The 19,738-nt window shown below is 47.8% G+C and overlaps 1 protein-coding gene across 4 annotated transcripts; it reads right to left on the bottom strand.

Moving 5' to 3' along the window:
* Positions 1-5,032: 5,032 nt before the first annotated feature.
* On the bottom strand, positions 5,033-19,615 carry RUNDC1 (RUN domain containing 1). 4 transcript variants are annotated; one of them, XM_009190714.3, is made up of 6 exons: positions 19,056-19,615; positions 13,700-13,705; positions 11,941-12,099; positions 8,883-9,081; positions 7,672-7,791; positions 5,033-7,260 (listed from the first exon to the last, which is right to left on the bottom strand). In XM_009190714.3, exons 1-6 carry the CDS (start codon positions 19,551-19,553, stop codon positions 6,392-6,394), a joined length of 1,851 nt encoding a protein of 616 aa, XP_009188978.1. In that variant the 5' UTR covers positions 19,554-19,615; the 3' UTR covers positions 5,033-6,391. The 4 variants fall into 4 exon arrangements, with proteins under 4 accessions (XP_009188978.1, XP_003913166.1, XP_009188979.1 ...); XM_003913117.4 differs by having other exon boundaries at positions 5,033-7,257; XM_009190715.3 differs by lacking the exon at positions 13,700-13,705.
* Positions 19,616-19,738: the final 123 nt, after the last annotated feature.

Raw genomic sequence — 19,738 nt, 5'->3', positions numbered from 1 at the left:
TTATTTGTGTACTTCGTTCAGTTTGACATTATTTGCTGAAAACTGAAACTGATCAAGCTTTTGTCAGAGTTTCCGTCAGAGGTTCCTGTACAGCAGCCTGTTTAATCTGCACAACTCTGCATCTTAGGCATTCTCCTCCCATTTAGACATGAGGAAATTGCAATTCAGAGAGGATAAATTGCCTGTCTGAGGTTAATCCTACTCAGTGGCATAGACAGGATTCAAATCTAGGTCTGAATCTAGGTCTAGTTGGCTCTCAAACCGAATTATACTTCCCACCACTCACCAGAAGAGTGTTTTCAGATGGTACCTTATGTGCTTTCCGAGTTTAAGGGAAAGAGAAACTATCTCACAGTTTTTGCTTATCTGAACCTATAGGATTTGTCTTGGGCAAGACGTGGGAACAATCAGGATTTCATCAGTTCTCTTCTGAAGCTCTCCAGTGATACAATTTTCCCTGTATCCCTCAGGATCCCATTGCAATGGCTTTTGTTTTGTTTTGATTTTTTGAGAGACTGGGTCTCGCTCTGTCCTCCAGGCTGAAGTGTGTAGCACAATCATGGCTCACTGCAGCCTCAACTCCTGGGCTCATGATCCTCCCACCTCAGCCTCCTAAGTAGCTAGGACTTCAGGTGTGGGCCACCATGACCATGTAATTAAAAAAAAAACAATAACAAAGAACTTTTTCTTGTTTTGGTAGAGATGGGGACTCACTATATTGCCCAGGCTGGTCTCAAAAACTTGTGGGATCAAGTGATCCTCCTACCTGAGCCTCCCAAAGTGTTGGGATCACAGGCAAGGCACTGTGCCCAGCCCCATTCCAATTTTTTTTTTTTTTTTTTTTTTTTCAGACGGAGTCTCATTCTGTCACCCAGGCTGGAGTGCAGTGGCACGATCTCAGCTCACTGCAACCTCCACCTCCCAGGTTCAAGCGATTCTCCTGCCTCAGCCTCCTAAGTAGCTGGAACTATAGGCTCCCACCACCACACCCAGCTAATTTTTATATTTTTTGTAGAGATGGGGTTTCACCATGTTGGCCAGGCTGGTCTCGAACTCCTGGCCTCAAGTGATCCACTTGCCTCAGACTCCCAAAGTGCTGGGATTACAGGCATGAACCATCACGCCTGGCCTCCAGTAGTTTTTAAAATCTTTTTCTTATATATTTCATTTTTTAAAGAGATGAGGTCTTGCTATGTTGCCGTGCTTGAATGCAGTGGCTATTGACAGGTGTGATGTAGCTTCAAACTCCTAGCCTCAAGCGATCCTCCCATTTCAGCTTGCCAAGTAGCTGGGACTAAGCCACCTTACCCTCCAAATCAAATTAGTAACTAAATCCTCTGAATTTTGTCTTGTCTTTTATTTTTAAGATGGAGTCTCAGTTTGTCGCCCAGGCTGGAGTGCAGTGGGATGATCTTGGCTCACTGCAACATCAGCCTACTGAGCTCCAGCAATTCTCCTGCCTCAGCCTCCCAAGTAACTGGAACTACAGGCACATGCCACCATGCCCAGCAATTTTGTATCGGCTACTTTTGCATCTTTAGTAGAGATGGGGTTTCACCATGTTGGCCAGGCTGGTCTCGAACTCCTGACTACCCACCTTGGCCTCCCAAAGTGCTGGGATTACAGGTGTGAGCCACCGTGCCCAGTCGGGATGCTTATTATTATATTACTATTATTATTTTTGAGACAGAGTCTCCCGCTTGCTCCCAGGCTGGAGTGCAGTGGCGCGATCTCGGCTCACTGCAAGCTTCGCCTCCCAGGTTCACACCATTCTCCTCCCTCAGCTTCCCAAGTAGCTGGGACTACAGGCGCCTGCCACCACGCCCGAGTAATTTTTTGTACTTTTTAGTAGAGACAGGGTTTCATGGTGTTAGCCAGGATGGTCTCCACCTGCTGACCTCGTGATCCGCCCACCTCGACCTCCCAAAGTGTTGGGATTACAGGCGTAAGCCACCGTGCCCAGCCCCCGGGATGCTTATTAAGTGTCTCCAACCTTAGAGACGGTAATTCTGGTCTGGAGTGGAGCCATATGATCTATAGATCTTATTTTGAGCAACAGCTTTAAATAACTTTTTCTTGAGAAGTCCTTCACTTTTCTTGAAATTCATTGTTGGCTTATTCAATAGTGTGAACTTTCACTCCTTTCCTTCCTTGCCACCCTTCCTGCAGCATAAATTCCTGACTCCCCCACCCTTCATACCCCCTGGGCTGTTCCTTTTGTCTTTTTCTTCCTCTCCAAGTAGCCAGGCAAAATCCTATTCAAATTCTATCCATCCTTCAAGGTTATTCCAGAATTCTCCCAGGCAGAATTAATCTCTCCTTTCTCTGGGCTCTCTCAGCAATCCAATCTGTACTTACCTTTATTACAGAACATAATCTTAGTTTGGATATGAGGGGTTCTCATCTCAAAGTGTGCTTCCCAGAGCAGCAGCATCACCATTACCTAGGAACTTGTTAGAAACCAAATTCTCACGCCCCACCCCAAAACAACTGAATAAAAAACTCTGGGGATGGGACCCAGCAATTTATATATATATATATATATATATTTTTTTTTTTTTGAGATGGAGTCTCGCTCTCACCCAGGCTGGAGTGCAGTGGCACAATCTCGGCTCACTGCAAGCTCTGCCTCCTGGGTTCACGCCATTCTCCTGCCTCAGCCTCCCGAGTAGCTGGGACCACAGGCGCCCGCCACCATGCCCGGCTAATTTTTTGTATTTTTAGTAGAGATGGGGTTTCACTGTGTTAGCCAGGATGGTCTCGATCTCCTGACCTCGTGATCCGCCCACCTTGGCCTCCCAAAGTGCTGGGATTACAGGCGTGAGCCACCGCGCCTGGCCTAGCAATTTATATTTTAACAATTTTTCCAAATCTCCAATTGGTATGGTATCTCCTTTGCTCGATTGTGTTTGTTGAGGGCACGGGGTAGGTTTACTTACCTGTTTCTTTAGTATCTAGCCTGGGCAGGCAGTTGCTAAGTGATCAATAGTGAATGAATGATTGGAGAGCACCTTAAACAGCTTTAACAATACTTCGCAGATCATACTTGTACAACACACCCTACACTTCCCCTGCATACATATCCATGGCTCTTTACCCTTCCATTCTTGCGTATCCTTGGATATGGGTGGACTGGCCTGTCTCTCCTCCCTTGTCCTGTCTCACCCTAAGCCAAGGACAGAGCTCTGTTCCCAGTAATGACAGATGATATCAGAACTTAGCAGATATCTGACTGCAGGGATGCTGATGGAATTGTTGGAATTGTCTCAGTTGATACACACATTTAGGTTTCAAGAACTTGGACATCAAAGTCATGGCTGCCTGCCTGTCTCCCTGCAGTATAGTCCTTTCGGAGCTGAAATTTCTGGCAATTGTGTGGAAAATACCTTCTCCTGCCCATAGTGAGGGTAGGAATGAGGGTGGTGGATAAAGGAGAAAGAGGAACCAAAATCTAGAAACAACATGATACAATGAAGTGACAAGATAGACTATGGGCTTTGGATTCAGGCAACTTGACTCCAAATCTCAGGAATTCCATCATCATGTAAACGGGGACAGAATATTTAACCTCTCTGCAGTTCAGTTTCCTCAGCTGTAAAGTGGGGATAATACTGTCCCACTTTGTAAGTAGTGAGAATTAAATTAGAATGAGACAAATGAAAATGCTTCCTGTAATGCTAGCATAAGGCCTTAATACAAGTTTTGTTTTTGTATTTGAAAAAGGCAATACTGGGGTGATCGCTGGGCTATGCCATATGGCTATACCAGTTACCACCCACCCTAACTGATATCCAGACAAGTGGATTTAAAAGTGCCAATCCTGGCCAGGTGCGGTGGCTCACACCTATAATCCCAGCACTTTGGGAGGCCGAGGTAGGTGGATCACCTGAGATCAGGAGTTCAAGACCAGACTGACAAATGTGGCTAAAACCCCATCTCTATTAAAAATACAAAAGTTTGGCCGGGCCCGGTGGCTCAAGCCTGTAATCCCAGCACTTTGGGAGGCCGAGACGGGCGGATCACGAGGTCAGGAGATTGAGACCATCCTGGCTAACACACCGCGGAAACCCCGCTCTTCAAAAAATACAAGAAAAATTGAAGGCCGGCGCAGGTGGCGGGCGCCTGGGTAGTCCCAGCTACTCAGAGCTGGAGGCAGGAGAATGGCGGAACCCGGGGGCGGAGCTTGCAGTGAGCCGAGATCGCGCCACTGCACTCCAGCCTGGGGCACAGAGCAAGACTCCTCCGCCTCAAAAAAAAAATACAAAGTGCTTGGGCCAGGCACGGTGGCTCATGCCTGTAATCCCAGTACTTTGGGAGGCTGGAGGCGGTGACTTGCCGGGTTCAAGACCAGCCTGACCAACATGGTGAAACCCATCTCTACTAAAAATATACAAAAATTAGCTGGTTGCAGGAGCGTGGTGCCTGCAATCCCAGCTACTCAGGAGGCTGAGGCAGGAGAATTGCTTGAACCCGGGAGGCAGAGGTTGCAGTGAGCTGAGACTGCGCCATCGCACTCCAGCCTGGGGGACGGTGTGAGACTCCGTCTCAAAAAAAAAAAACAAAAACAAAAACAAAAATTAGTCAGGCATGGTGGTGTGCGCCTGTAATCCCAGCTAGTCAGAAGGCTGAGGGAGGAGAAGTGCTTGAACTCAGGAGGCAGAGGTTGCAGTAAGCTGAGATCACGCCATTGCACTCCAGCCTGGACAACAGAGTGAGGCTCTGTCTCAAAACAAAAACAAAAACACAGTGCCAATTCCAAAAGCAGCATGTGTGACATCTGTTGTGGGGAGGGACTATGGGCGTGCGCAGGAGGGGATGGTCATGCCAAGGGGACTTTTTAGTGAACTTTTTCAGGCAAAAAACCCCTACTACCACCACCAAAGGTGAGATGATCCATCGCAGAGGATAGAGGATATAGGCAGCTTTAAAAAAAATATTGATCTGGATCAGATGGGCTGATAAGGCCCAAACACTTACAAACCAAAGCTGCAGGTCTCTAAGGTCTTTAGAGAAGCTACAGGAAATACTACGATTTCATTAGCATCCACATAGGTATCATTTTCCACAACATTTTACAATTCTCTTGTTTCACAGGGAAGGTGTACTAATTATAATGAAGTATCAATAATGTATCTTAAATAAGTAACATGTTGCTGGAAAAAATTTAAGTTAAAATGCACTACATAATAGTGCAGAAACAAAGTGCAGGTGGCAATTTTAAGACATGAAAACAATGCTGAATTAGTAAGTGTCTGGAGTGATCCATTTTGCCCATCTTGGGCCAGTCCTAGAGCAGTACTCACCACAAGCTGCATGACAAATGTGAACTAATGAGGCTAAAATACTGAAGACCAAATAGAACCACTCTAGAGTCTATTTCACAATGAGATACTCCTCCCCCTGTTCTGGAAACAGTGATCTGCTGTAGTTCCTATCCTCCTGTGGCACCTATCTCCGCTGCAGTACCTATAACCAGATGTCCTCCATCATCCAGCCTCCAGGACAAGTGGTGCCCAGTGAGTCACAACCTGAGGAACAGCTGCTGGTTACTGATTTGTATTCCTGTACATACTCGACTTGGGTAGCCAGGATTTTGTCGTTTGTCTTGAATATATTTACTTCTAAAGACTGTGTTAGTCTTGTTGGGAGGTGAGCAGAGGAATGTTTACTTGCTAAAGAACATAATAACGAACACGGTTCTCACCCCTCATAAACAGAAAGCCCATTGTCTGTGCCGTGAGGACTACCTTGTCAGGAAGATTTTACTTCTTACCTCTACAAGAAAAAAGGCTCGTATTAAAATCAACCTGTGGTCACCACCCTTAGAAATGTTGTTTCAGATATTCCTATTCCTAGTCTTAGAGGCAGAAATGGAATATACAGTCTCCTCTGACCTTGGGGTCAGGAAGAAAAGGAAATCTATTCATAAAAGGAACTTAAATTCTGGCCTTGGCCTCTCAAACCTGCTTCAAGTGAAAGAAGATAGCTCAACTAACAGGAGCCTCAAGTTGAATGTCTTCTTTTTTTTGAGATGGAGTCTCCCTGTGTTGCCCAGACAGAGTGCAGTGGCATAATCTCGGCTCACTGCAACCCCCACCTCCTGGGCTCAAGCGACTCTCCGGCCTTAGCCTCCTGAGTAGCTGGGATTACAGGCGTGAGCCACTGCGCCCGGTCTGGTAGAACCTTCTTAACAAGAGGGTCTCTCCAGCACATCTTTCCGAGATGCTAAGTTGGTGGGGAAAACAGACTTTGCACTCATTTGGCCAACTGCCTGAGCAGGGTCTGGCAAAAAAGCCTTTAACCCCACCTTTGATTCCTTGCTCCTATGCTGGAAGACTCACACATCTATCTCTACTGAACAAGGAGCTTGTCTGGGGTTAGGGCACTCTTATCAAAAGGCATCTTTGATGTTTTTGAGCTGGCGCACAGCCAGATCTACAGGGAGGCTAAACTTGAGGCTGCTGAGGCGACTGAGCAGGTTGAGGGCGCTCTCAAAGCCTGTGTGTGCCATGTAGCTCCAGGGCTGGTAGTGAGGCTCGATGAGTGACCCAGACTTGCAGATGAGGTTCACCCAGGACACCAGACGCTGCTCATTCAGTGCCATGCACACCAAGGCCTTCAATTCTGAGTCTGCACTGCGCTTAAAAGGGTCGTGCTCTGTCAGCACCATGTGGATGGCTGTCAGCAGGCTCTGTTTGGGGGTCACAACAGTGCCTCCCGTAACAGGAAGGGCAAAGGACTGGGAGAGCTTCCGGGCTGGGGATTCCACATAAGCACGGCCGTTCTTAGCATGGTAGTACTTTACAAAGAGCTCCCAGGGGTGCATGGCCTCAGGGGCCGAGGAGAAGGCTGGCAGCAAACAAGCAATAGGAGCCATAACAAGACTCATCCCTGGGGAGGAGGCATACAGTCCATGGGCCAGCAGGTCCCTTACAGCCACCGTCAGCTCCTTCCGCACAGCCATAGTCAGCTCATCCTTGCCTCCCAGAGAGAGGTCCTGGAGGTTGGCAGAGGTGATGACATGGTCGTGTGGCTGCTGCCTCAAGGCTAGCTGCTTCACTCTGTCCACTGACACCTCCAGCCTCTTTAGCAAGGGAGAGTAGTCTCGGTCAGCCTGGCCCCTCTGCCACAGGGTTGGAGGGATCTGGCCTGTGGCACAACCAAATTGGCTAACAGCAAAGATCTGGAGCACTGCCAGCGCTCGCCTCATCAGGTGCAGCCCTGTCTCCCGGACTTTCTTCACATCCTCCGCCTTTGCTGCTTAGAAAAGACAATGGTTCATTAGTGAGAGGCCATGATGGCACGAAGCTACATTTAACAAATCTCAGGCTGAGATCAGTCTGAGCCACATGCTGGGTCTCACATGAAGGCAAGAGCCACCCAGGATGTAGCTGGGCCTCCTTTTTTTGGTTAATAATAACTGTATTGAGATATAATTCACATACCATATGATTCACCCATTTAAGGTGTTTAATTCAGTGGTTTTTAGTATATTCAGAATTGTATAACTGTCACTGCAATCAATTTTAGAATATTTCATCCTCCCCAAAAGCAATTCCATACCATCAGCATTTCTCATTTCCCTCTTCTCCTCAGCATACCCAAGCCCTAGGCAACCACTCATCTACTTTCTGTCTCTAGCGATTTGCCTGTTCTGGAAATTACACTTACTTCTGCTGTCTCCTGGAGGCGGTCTGCTGCTGCCTGTTCTGCTGCAGCCATTTCCTGTCTTCCCACCGGCCTTGCACTCACAGTGTCCACCACCTGTCTGCAAGGGGCTTCCCACTTCATCTGGAATCAGAAATTATAGGAGAGACACTTATTTAGCTCTTTATGGCAGATCTCTTTTTTTTTTTTTTTTTTTGTACTTTAAGTCTCACTGTGTCGCTTCCAGGCTGAGTAAGCAGGGCGCATCTCGCTCACTGCAAGCCTCCGGCCCTGTCTGGCTACACTCATTCTTTCCCGCCTCAGCCTCCGTGAGTAGCTGGGACTACAGGCTCACCACCTCACCGCTGCTTTTGTATTTTTAGTAGAGACGGGTTTCACCATGTTAGCCAGGATGGTCTCATCTCTGACCTCGGATCCACCTCGCCGGCCTCCCAAAGTGCTGGGATTACAGGCTTGAGCCATCACCGCCTATGGCAGATCTTTAAAGGAAAAATAATACTTAACGGTGCCTATTACAAACAAGAATTTCACAAAATCTTGTCCTATTTAATTGTGTAAAATGAGGACTGGCATACAGTAGTTGGCTCAATAAATATTTGCTAAGTGAATGAACCATGAATCATTTTATGGATGAGAAGAGTAAGACTAAAGAGGTTAGTAACATGCTCAACGACATAAAACCAATGAGTAGGAGGGTGGAGCTTTTAACTATCTGATTCTGAAACCCATGCTCTTTCTACGCTGCCAATGCTGTTTCCCCTACTAAGCCATCAAGCCTCTTAAACAGTACATCAAGAATTGGCACCTTTTGGCCGGGCGTGGTGGCTCATGCCTATAGTCCCGGTACTTTGGGAGGCTGAGGTGGGCGGATCACTTGAGGTCGGGAGTACGAGACCAGCCTGGCCAACAGTCTCTACTCTCTTTAGTAGAGACTGAAACCCCGTCTCTACTAAAAATACAAAAATTAGCCAGGCGTGGTGGCGGGAGCCTGTAATCCAAGCTACTTGGGAGACTGAGGTGGGAGAATCGCTTGAATCTGGGAGGCGGAGGTTGCTGTGAGCCAAGATTGCGCTGGAGGTTGCTGTGAGCCAAGATTGCGCCACTGCACTCCAGCCAGGGGAACAGAGCGAAACATTGTCTCCAAAAAAAAAAAAAAAACCCAGAATTGGCACCTTTTTACTAGTACTCAGAATATAATTATTATGACATCTAACCTTGGATGAAGTTGATGAACATCTCGAGGTCTCGGATCTGAGTTTTTAGTTGCTCAACCAACTGTTCTTTGACTCGGGCTGGGTTGACGATCTGAGCCACTGCTGCATCTACGCGCTGACGAAGCTCTTCAGTGGACAGGGAACTGATGTCCTCATTCAGATTCATGTCCAGTTTCTTTATTAACTCATCTATGATCACCTATCAAGATCACAGGCAATGAGCACACCCTTTGGAAATTTTTAGGGAGAGGGTTAGGGAGGAGAATCTAAATATGTCTTCTGTCCTTAAATGGAAGTAAAAAAACAGACCTCTAAATTTGTGAAAGAAAATGACTTAACTACTGATTGATCAAGGTGAGGACACAGACTCTCTACTTTTAAAGTAAAAAGAACCCTTAGTTCTCTGATAAAAATGGATCCTCCCACTCACAGTAAATTTCTACCAGGCTAGTCAGATTTCACTCAGAAGAACAACAGTATGAAAAATCCAAAGTGGCTGATGATCCAACAAGCCTTATACTTAGTTGCTCTAAAGGCTTCATTCAAGAAGAACATACACTGATTTTTAAGAGACAGGGTCTTGCTCAGTCACCCACGCTAGGGTCCAGTAATGTGATCATAGCTCATTGTAACCTCAATCTCCTGTGCTCAAGCAATCCTTCTGCCTTGGTCTCCCCCATAGGTGGGACTACAGACACACACTACCACCTGGTTAATCTTTCAATTTTTTGTAGAGACGGGGTCTTGTTATGTTGCCCAGGCTGGCCTCAAATTTCTGGCCTCAAGAGATCCTCCCACCTCAGCCTCCCAAAGTGCTGGGATTATAGGCGTGAGCCACCGCACCCAGCCGATTTTTCTTACTTTTATTCATTTATTTATTTTGAGATAGAGTCTCGCTCTGTCACCCAGGCTACAGTGCAGTGGTGCAATCTCGGCTCACTGCCAGCTCCACATCCCGGGTTCACGCCATTCTCCTGCCTCAGCCTCCCGAGTAGCTGGGACTATAGGCACCCGCCACTACTCCCAGCTAATTTTTTGTATTTTAAGTAGAGACGGGGATTCACCATGTTAGCCAGGATGGTCTCGATGTCCTGACCTTGTGATATGCCCGCCTCGGCCTCCCAAAGTGCTGGGATTACAGGCGTAAGCCACTGTGCCTGGCCAATTTTTCTTAATTTCTAATCCTTCTTATCCCTTCTTGCCCTACTGTAGGCAACTAAAGAAAAATCTCTATAAAATATCAAGGTGGGCCGGGCGCGGTGGCTCAAGCCTGTAATCCCAGCACTTTGGGAGGCCGAGACGGGCGGATCACGAGGTCAGGAGATCGAGACCATCCTGGCTAACACGGTGAAACCCCGTCTCTACTAAAAAATACAAAAAACTAGCTGGGTGCGGTGGCGGGCGCCTGTAGTCCCAGCTACTCGGGAGGCTGAGGCAGGAGAATGGCGTGAACCCGGGAGGCAGAGCTTGCAGTGAGCCGAGATCCAGCCACTGCACTCCAGCCTGGGCGACAGAGCCAGACTCTGTCTCAAAAAAAAAAAAAAAAAAAAAAAAAAATCAAGGTGCAAAATACCCTAGTGACATTATTAGGAACAATTTAAAATTCTGATAATAGGTTGGGTGCAGTGGCTCACACCTGTAATCCCAGCACTTTGGGAGGCCAAAGCGGGTGGATTATTTGAGGTCAGGAGCTCAAGACCATCCTGGCCAACATGGTGAAATCCCATCTCTACTAAAAATACAAGTTAGCCGGCCATGGTGGCAGGCGCCTATAATCTCAGCTACTCGGGAGGCTGAGGCAGGAGAATCGTTTGAACCCTGGAGGCGGAGGTTGCAGTAAGCCAAGATCATGCCACTATACTACATCCTAGGTGACAAACTGAGACTTTGTCTCAAAAAAAAAAAAAAAAAAATCTGACAACATAAACTCCGGACCAGCCAGAAAAACAGCCACAGCACAGGGGTAGAGAAACATGCAGGGGAGGTTGTAACTGTATCTCCACCAGCAGATTTACCTGTCTACCCAGGTCTTACATAAATAAATACAGTATTAAAACCAGTCTGGATTCCTGGCATGTTTATCAAAAGGTGGTCAGTAGTAGGAGAAAGCTAGATTACGGCCAGGCACGGTGGCTCATGCCTGTAATCCCAGCACTCTGGGAGGCCAAGGCGGGTGGACCACCTGAGGTTGGGAGTTCGAGACCATCCTGACCAACATGGAGAAATCCCGTCTCTACTAAAATTACAAAATTAGCCCAGCATGGTGGCGCATGCCTATAATCCCAGCTACTTGGGAGGCTGAGGCAGGAGAATTGCTTGAACCTGGGAGGCGGAGGTTGTGGTGAGCTGAGATGGCGCCATTGCAATCCAGCCTGGGCAACAAGAGCGAAACTCCATCTCAAAAAAAAAAAAAAAAAACCCACAAAACAAAAAAGCTAGATTACATTGTATAATGGGCCCAAGTAGAATTTTTTAAGTGATCAGATGAAATTATTGTCATATTCTTATTTCTTTTTTTGAGACAGAGTCTCGCTCTGTCGCCCGGGCTGGAATGCAGTGGCCGGATCTCAGCTCACTGCAAGCTCCGCCTCCCGGGTTTACACCATTCTCCTGCCTTAGCCTCCGGAGTAGCTGGGACTACAGGCGCCCACCACCTCGCCCGGCTAGTTTTTTGTATTTTTAGTAGAGATTGGGTTTCACCGTGTTAGCCAGGATGGTCTCGATCTCCTGACCTCGTGATCCACCCGTCTCGGCCTCCCAAAGTGCTGGGATTACAGGCTTGAGCCACTGCGCCCGGCCATATTCTTATTTCTATTATTAATTACAACCACCAAAAAGAAAGAGCTCAATTATTACATTACAAAACTTTGGAACCTGTGTTTTCCATGTATGAGCAAAGAATGGTTCCTTACAGTAGTAAAATTTCCCTTTGATTTGGGCCAGCAGAGGGATTCAGTAAGGCCAAAGGAGAACTAAGCTGAGAGAGGATGCCCTGTGAATGCTGGAAGGGACAAGTTAACCTTGGGCAGTGGTGGAGGTGCCTCTGGGGTCTGCTCACCCGCTGTCTTTCCAACACCACAGACTGTGGCAGCGAGTCGTAACTGCCCTCTTGATAGGCAAACGTTTCCAGGTCATCTAGCTGGGTCTTGAGCTGCAGTATCAGTTCTTTCTGTTTCTCCCTTTGGGTTTCCAGACGCTCTTGTTTTTCCTGCTCACTCTAAGGCAAGAAAACAATTGGGTCTATTATGCAGGAAAAGGAAAACTCAGGGCACATTAACAATCTGCTCGAGCCAGTCATGACCAATAAAATATAAGATGTTTCCAATAACCCAAATGAAATACACAATTCATATGATAGATTCAAAAGTAAGAATAATTATTTCATCCTAGGCAATTTGTTAAATGGGTGTTTTCTTTAAGAAACTATCTGTCCCTCATTGGAAACAGGATATGAATACAATGAGGCTTTTTGTTAAGACTGCCTTTTTTCCCTCCAAAGGTCTAGTTAGGGTAGAGACAACCTATCTCAGCTAAGATACCCTTCTAGGAATTAAGACATGCCATGCTCCACAGCCAGTTACCATAACACAACTCCTGATTACTCTGTGCAGCCAAATTTTGCAAAAGAATCTGGGGTAAGGGTGTGGAGAGAGGCATTAAAACTCATAACCAGCTTTCCTAAGGTTCACCAAAGTCCCTTTGATGTACGATAGACCACTTCTGCAAAATCAAAAGAATCAAATGCACCAGGAGTGGTGTCTCACGCCTGTAATCGCAGCACTTTGGGAGGCCAAGGCAAAAGGATCACTTGAGCCCAGGAGTTCAAGACCACCCTGGGCAACATAGTGAGACTTCACCTCCACAAAAAAAATTTTAAAAATTAGCTGGGCATGATGGTGCATGCCAATAGTTCCAGCTACTTGAGTGACTGAGGTGGGAGGATTGTTTAAGCCCAAGGGGTCAAGGCTTCGCAAGACCCTGTCTCGAAGAAAAAAAAAATTAGCCAGGCGTGGTGGCATGGTGGTCCCAGTCACACAAGAGGCTGGGACAAGATGATCGCTTGAGTCTAGGAGGTTGAGGCTGCAGTGAGCTTTGTTTTCACCACTACACTCCAGCCTGGGCAATAGGGTGAGACTCTGTCTCAAAAAAACAAAAACAAAAACAAAAGAGTAAAAGGCAAGTGCCTAAGGCAGTGAAAAAAATCCAAAAGCCACATAATGGGGATGGGAAGGTAACAATGTTTTTTAAAAAAAGTATCTGTAAGTTTCGCTGACTAGTGACTCCTTATTTTTATTTTTTTTTTTTTGAGATGGAGTCTTGCTCTGTCACCCAGGCTGGAGTGCAGTGGCCGGATCTCGGCTCACTGCAAGCTCCGCCTCCCAGGTTCGTGCCATTCTCCTGCCTCAGCCTCCCGAGTAGCTGGGACTACAGGCGCCCGCCACCTCGCCCGGCTAGTTTTTTGTAATTTTTAGTAGAGATGGGGTTTCACCGTGTTAGCCAGGATGGTCTCGATCTCCTGACCTCGTGATCCGCCCGTCTCAGCCTCCCAAAGTGCTGGGATTACAGGCTTGAGCCACCGCGCCCGGCCGTGACTCCTTATTTTAACTGTTGGCCACCAGTAGTTTCTATATTTCAATTAATAAAAATGCTTCAGGGTAGTAAAGTCTTGTCAACTTATTCTCAAACACTGATTCTTCCTTGTCCTTCTTGAGTCTCAAAAACAAAAAGCAAAACTAGCAAATCATTTGTAGGGGTAAGGCTGAGTCTTAAATTAGAAGACTACAGGGTATTACATTTAACCTTAAAATGGTACTTACCAAGCCCTCAAGAAGTAAGTAATGAGAGAGAAGAAATGAAAAAAAAAAAAAAAAGAAAAAGAAAACAACAAATTAACCTTTTAAGTATTTTAAATGCAATCCTCTTGCTTTAGCTTTGCTCAACATGAAAGCAAGCCTTTTCTCAGGACAGTCTCTCTGTGATCCTTTCAGAGTACAGTTGCATATTGTTAGAACCCCGTCCCCCTTCCCCATTTGGTGAAGGCCTAGTTCTCCTTTAAGAGGTTTCCCGATTTCCCCAGGCGTAACTAAACGTTTCCTCTAGAGTTTGTACACACTTCTAGTCTAGCTCATATCATATTATTTGTTTAGGATTCCGTCTCTTCTAGTCTATGAACTCCTTAAGGACAAAGGTTTTCACTTTGAACCACAAATGCCAGGCACAGTGTCTGGCACAAGATAAGCTTTCAACATGCATTTGTTGTATGTCACCGAACTGAATTAAAGGAAAGTATGGCCGAACGCAGTGGCTCACGCCTGTAATCCCAGCACTTTGGGAGGCCAAAGCAGGCAGATCACCTGAGGTCAGGAGTTCGAGACCAGCCTGGCCAACATGGTGAAATCCCGTCTCTACAAAAACTAGCCCAGTGTGGTGGCACGTGCCTGTAATCCCAGCTATTTGGGAGGCTGAGGCAGGAGAATGGCTTGAATCTGGGAGGCGGAGGTTGGAGGGAGCCGAGACCATGCCATTGCACTTCAGCCTGGGTGTCACAGCAAGACTCTGTGTTCAAAAAAAAAAAAAAAGTTAAAGAAAAGAATGACAAATTCCAAATAATGACCTCTGACTGGAGAAAGTTGTCTAACCAGCCCAAGGAGAAAGAACTGGGGAAAAGTCTTTGTTTTTGTTCTCACTGTTTCCCAACTTTATGATGTCAGGGAAGAAAGAAATCAGCCATAAATTCTGATTACATTTTCTTTTTTTTTTTTTTTTTTTTTTTGAGACAGAGTCTCGCTCTGTCGCCCAGGCTGGAGTGCAGTGGCGCGATCTCGGCTCACTGCAAGCTCCGCCTCCCGGGTTCACGCCATTCTCCTGCCTCAGCCTCCCGAGTAGCTGGGACTACAGGCGCCCACAACCGCGCCCGGCTAATTTTTTGTATTTTTAGTAGAGACGGGGTTTCATCGTGGTCTCGATCTCCTGACCTTGTGATCCGCCCGCCTCAGCCTCCCAAAGTGCTGGGATTACAGGCGTGAGCCACCGCGCCCGGCCTCTGATTACATTTTCATGACCAAGTCTGTTGAACTCTGTCACTTGCCATGGTAGCTACAGTATGCTATTTGCTGGAGTGTGGGCAAACAAGAGAGAACAATGAGCTCTGGTGCAAGGCAGGAAATAACATGCATCATTTCCAGTATGAAGTAAGATAAGAGAAAATATTGGTTTAAAATATCTGGGGTCAAGGTGGGTGGATCACTTGAGGTCCGGAGTTCGAGACCAGCCTGGCCAACATGGCAAAACCCTGTCTCTACACAAAATACAAAATTTTGCTAGGGATAGTGGCACATGCCTGCAGTCCCAGCTACTAGGGAGGCTGAGGCAGGAGAATAGCTTGAACCTACGAGGTAGAGGTTGTAGTGAACTGAGATGTGCTGCTGTACTCCAGCCTGGGTGACAGAGTCAGACTCTGTCTCAAAAAAAAAAAAAATTGGGGGGCCAGGTGTAGTGGCCAGCCTGGGCAACATAGGGAGATCCCCATCTCTACAAAAAAAATTTTTTTTTTTTTAATTAGCCAGTCATGGTGGTGTGCGCCTGTGGTCCCAGCTACTTGGGAGGCTGAGCTGGGAGGATGGATTGAGCCCAGGAGGTGGAGGATGCAGTGAGCTGTGATCATGCTGCTGCATACCAGCCTGGGCAAAAGAGTGGAAAATAAAAATCTAGGGCCAGGCGCAGTGGCTCGTGCCTGTAATCCCAGCACTTCGGGAGGCCAAGTCAGACAGATTATGAGGTCAGGAGTTCGAGGCCAGGAGTTCGAGACCAGCCTGGCCAACATGGCAAAACCCTGTCTCTACACAAAATACAAAATTTTGCTAGGGATAGTGGCACATGCCTGCAGTCCCAGCTACTAGGGAGGCTGAGGCAGGAGAATAGCTTGAACCTACGAGGTAGAGGTTGTAGTGAACTGAGATGTGCTGCTGTACTCCAGCCTGGGTGACAGAGTCAGACTCTGTCTCAAAAAAAAAAAAAATTGGGGGGCCAGGTGTAGTGGCCAGCCTGGGCAACATAGGGAGATCCCCATCTCTACAAAAAAATTTTTTTTTTTTTTAATTAGCCAGTCATGGTGGTGTGCGCCTGTGGTCCCAGCTACTTGGGAGGCTGAGCTGGGAGGATGGATTGAGCCCAGGAGGTGGAGGATGCAGTGAGCTGTGATCATGCTGCTGCATACCAGCCTGGGCAAAAGAGTGGAAAATAAAAATCTAGGGCCAGGCGCAGTGGCTCGTGCCTGTAATCCCAGCACTTCGGGAGGCCAAGTCAGACAGATTATGAGGTCAGGAGTTCGAGGCCAGGAGTTCGAGACCAGCCTGGCCAACATGGCAAAACCCTGTCTCTACTAAAAATACAAAAATTAACCAGGCGTGGTGATGGGTGCCTGTAGTCCCAGCTACTTGGGAGGCTGAGGCAAGAGAATCACTTGAACCCAGGAGGCGGAGGTTGCAGTGAGCCAAGATGGTGCCACTGCACTCCAGCCTGGGTGACAGAGTAAGACTCTGTCTCAAAGAAAAAAAAAAATTTGGCTGGGTACAGTGGCTCATGCCTGTAATCCAGCACTTTGGGTGGCCAAGGTGGGTGGCTTGCTTGAGCCCAGGAGTTCAAGACCAGCCTGGGCAATATGGCAAAACCCCATCTCTACAAAAAAATATAAAAAACTAGCGGAGCATGGTGGTGCTCACCTGTGGTCCCAGTTACTCGAGAGGCTGAGGTGGGAGGATCTATTGAGCCTGGGAGTCAAGGCTGCAGTGAGCCCTGATCATGCCAGTGCACTCTAGCCTGCGCAACAGAGTGAGACCCTGTCTCAAAAAAAAAAAAAAAAAAAAAAAAAAGAGAGAAAAAAATGTAAGTGGTAAGAAGTAAATCATTCAGTTCAATGATATCTCCTACTCTGGTCCTACCTGTTCACCTGTCAATGTATACATACAAGATTACAACTTGTAGGTGAATTAAACACTACTTTTTTTTTTTTTTAAGGTGGTACAATGTTTGTTTTTCTTTTTGAGACACAGTCTTGCTCTGTCACTTAGGCTGGAGCATAGTGGTATGATCATAGCTCACAGCAGCCTCCAACTCCTGGGCTCAAGTGATCCTCCTCCAGCCTTTGCCTCCCCAAGTGTTGGGATTACAGTCATGAGCCACTGCACACGGTCTACCTTTTATTTTTTATTTTATTTTATTTTTTTTTGAGACAAGAGTTTCACTCTTGTTGCCCAGGCTGGAGTGCGATGGCACAATCTTGGCTCATGGCAACCTCCGCCTCCCAGGTTCAAGCCATTCTCCTGCCTCTGCCTTCCCAGTAGCTGGGATTACAGAAATGCGCCATCACATCTGGCTAATCTTTTTTTTTTTTTTTTTTGTATTTTTAGTAGAGACGGAGTTTCATCATGTTGGTCAGGCTGGTCTTGAACTCCTGACCTAAGGTGATCTGCCCGCCTCAGCCTCCCAAAGTGCTGGGATTACAGGCGTGAGCCACCACGCCCAGCTAGTTTTTAATTTTTATGAGTACATAATATGTGTATATATTTATGGGGTACATGAGATGTTGCTACAGGCATGCAATGTGTCATAATCACATCATGGAAAACGGGGTTGGCCTACTATTCCTGAAGGTGAAAATGAACAGAGTTTCTTATCATGTAGAACCTTTGGTGCTGTCCACTCCTTTCTAGCCCTTAAATCTGGCAGTTTGAGGTGGGTGCTTCTTGCGTAAGGAATTGTAGGTACCTGGTCTCCGACACACATACTCACCAACCGAGAAGGGTGGAACAGTAAACACAGGATTGCACTGGAAACAGTTCAGATTAAAATAAACAGATCATTATCTGCTTGATAAATCTGCTTGGCTAAAACCAATGTAAGTAGGAAGAAAGCCACAAGTAGATTGTAGTTTGAAGAATAAAAAGGTGAAAAGGGACGGGGCATGGTGGCGCACGTCTATAATCCCAGCACTTTGGTAGGCCAAGGAAGGCAGATCGCTTGAGCTCAGGAGTTCAAGACCAGCCTGGGCAACGTGGTGAAACCCTGTCTTAACAAAATAAAATTAACTGGGTGTGGTGGCACACACCTGTAGTACCAGATACTGGGCGGGCTGAGGCAGAAGGATTGCTTGAGCCCAGGAGGCAGAGGTTGCAGTAAGCCGAAATTGCGCCACTGCACTCTGGCCTAGGTGACAGAGTGAGATCCTGTCTCAAAAATAAACAAACAAATAAATAAATAAAGTGAAAAGGCAGTGTACCTCAATACTTCCAATAAAGTCAGCACTTTGTGCACTTCCAGAGATGCAAAGCTTGTAAGGAAACGTTTACCTGGTGTCTTATACATAGTTTCACTACTTCTGGGGTAGGCACACTGAATCGATCTTGTCAGTTACCAGAGGACCTCATTCAGAATACCTAATGATTCAGCAGGATGGAGGAAGAGTTTAAAAATTTCAACATTATAGCCTGCACGGTAACGCACGCCTGTAGTCCTGAGGCTGAGGTGGGAGGATGGCTTGAGACCAGGAGTTCGAGACCAGCCTGGGCAACATACCAAGACTCCCCCCGTCCCTTAAAAAATTCCAATATTAGGAAATTTATATAATCAAGAGTTGTGTTTATTTCAGTTACTAAGAGACCCTGCTGTTAACCCAAACTCCCACCCAGAGAAGTGTAAAGACTGCCTAGATTTCAGGAAAGCAGGGACAGGGAGTTAACCTAAATTTCCATGGATATCAACTCACTGTCCTTTCCTTTGCCAATTTTCCCAATCCCCAGAGTTGGGGTCCTCTAGCAGTATAAGTGTTCAAGACTTAGATATGTGAGGTAAAGGTGAGTGGGTGCAGCACTGCTCTTGGCTGCTCTGCTACCCTCTCAACGACTCACTTCGCTCACCGCTCCTCTACCCCTCACGTCATCACGCACCGGCATCTCTCCACATCTTTCGTGCACACCGCTCACCCTCAGTTTCCCAGGCCTCTGTCCTCTTGCCCTTCAGCCGGCCCCGCACTCCAGTCTCCTGGTCTCCGACACACGTACTCACCAACCGAGTCGGGGAGGCTTCTCCCCTCATGCACCATCATCCGGGTCTGGATCGCCACCCACACGACCCCCCTATTCCCATATCCCTCGCGGCCCGGCTCCGACCACTCACCTGGTCCTCGCCCCGCAACCGTGGCCGGTCTCCTGGCAGCCCATCGCCCTCATCGCTGGCGGGGTCGCCGGGCCCTTCGTAACCTAGGACGTGAGGGCAGCCGCGGAAGGCGAAGTCTTCGAGCTCACGCAGAAGGCGCTGCTGCTCCGCGGGCGCCCCGCGCACCACCTGTCGCAGGCGGAACTGCACCTGCGCGAAGTGCGAGGACAGCGCCAGCAGCGCCGAGTCCAGCCGCCGCCGCTCTGCCCGCAGCCGCCGCAGCGTCCGGCCCGGCGAATCCGGCGGGGAGCCCGGGACCGCGCCAGGCTCCTCGGCCGCCGTCTCTTCGAAAAACGCAGTTGCTCCAGGCCCGGCCTCCGCCACCGCCCCCACCGGGGCCCAGCGCACCGCCTCGCACGGTGGCAGCGGCTCCTCTTCCTCCTCCTCTTCGTTTTTCGCTTTTGGCCCAACAGCCGCCACCACTGTTACCGGCTCTGCAGCCGTTTCGACAGCCGCCATCTTCCCGGAAACCCGGCAGCACGTCAGCCGCGCCCCCCCTGCTGCTATGGCAACGGCGTGTTGGCCTGAACCCCAGAGGAGTGGTGGGCGGAGCCTGAAGTTCCGAAGTCCCCGAGGGTGCCCTTTCCCAGGGGATTTAATTCAGGACAATAATGTTTTATTGAGCACCTATTGTGAATCAGACA

The sequence above is a fragment of the Papio anubis genome, chromosome 17 (genome assembly GCF_008728515.1).
Source record: "Papio anubis isolate 15944 chromosome 17, Panubis1.0, whole genome shotgun sequence".
Classification (NCBI taxonomy): Eukaryota; Metazoa; Chordata; class Mammalia; order Primates; family Cercopithecidae; genus Papio; species Papio anubis.
The sequence above is the reverse complement of the archived record's forward strand: the minus strand, read 5'-3'. Positions and strand labels throughout refer to the sequence as shown.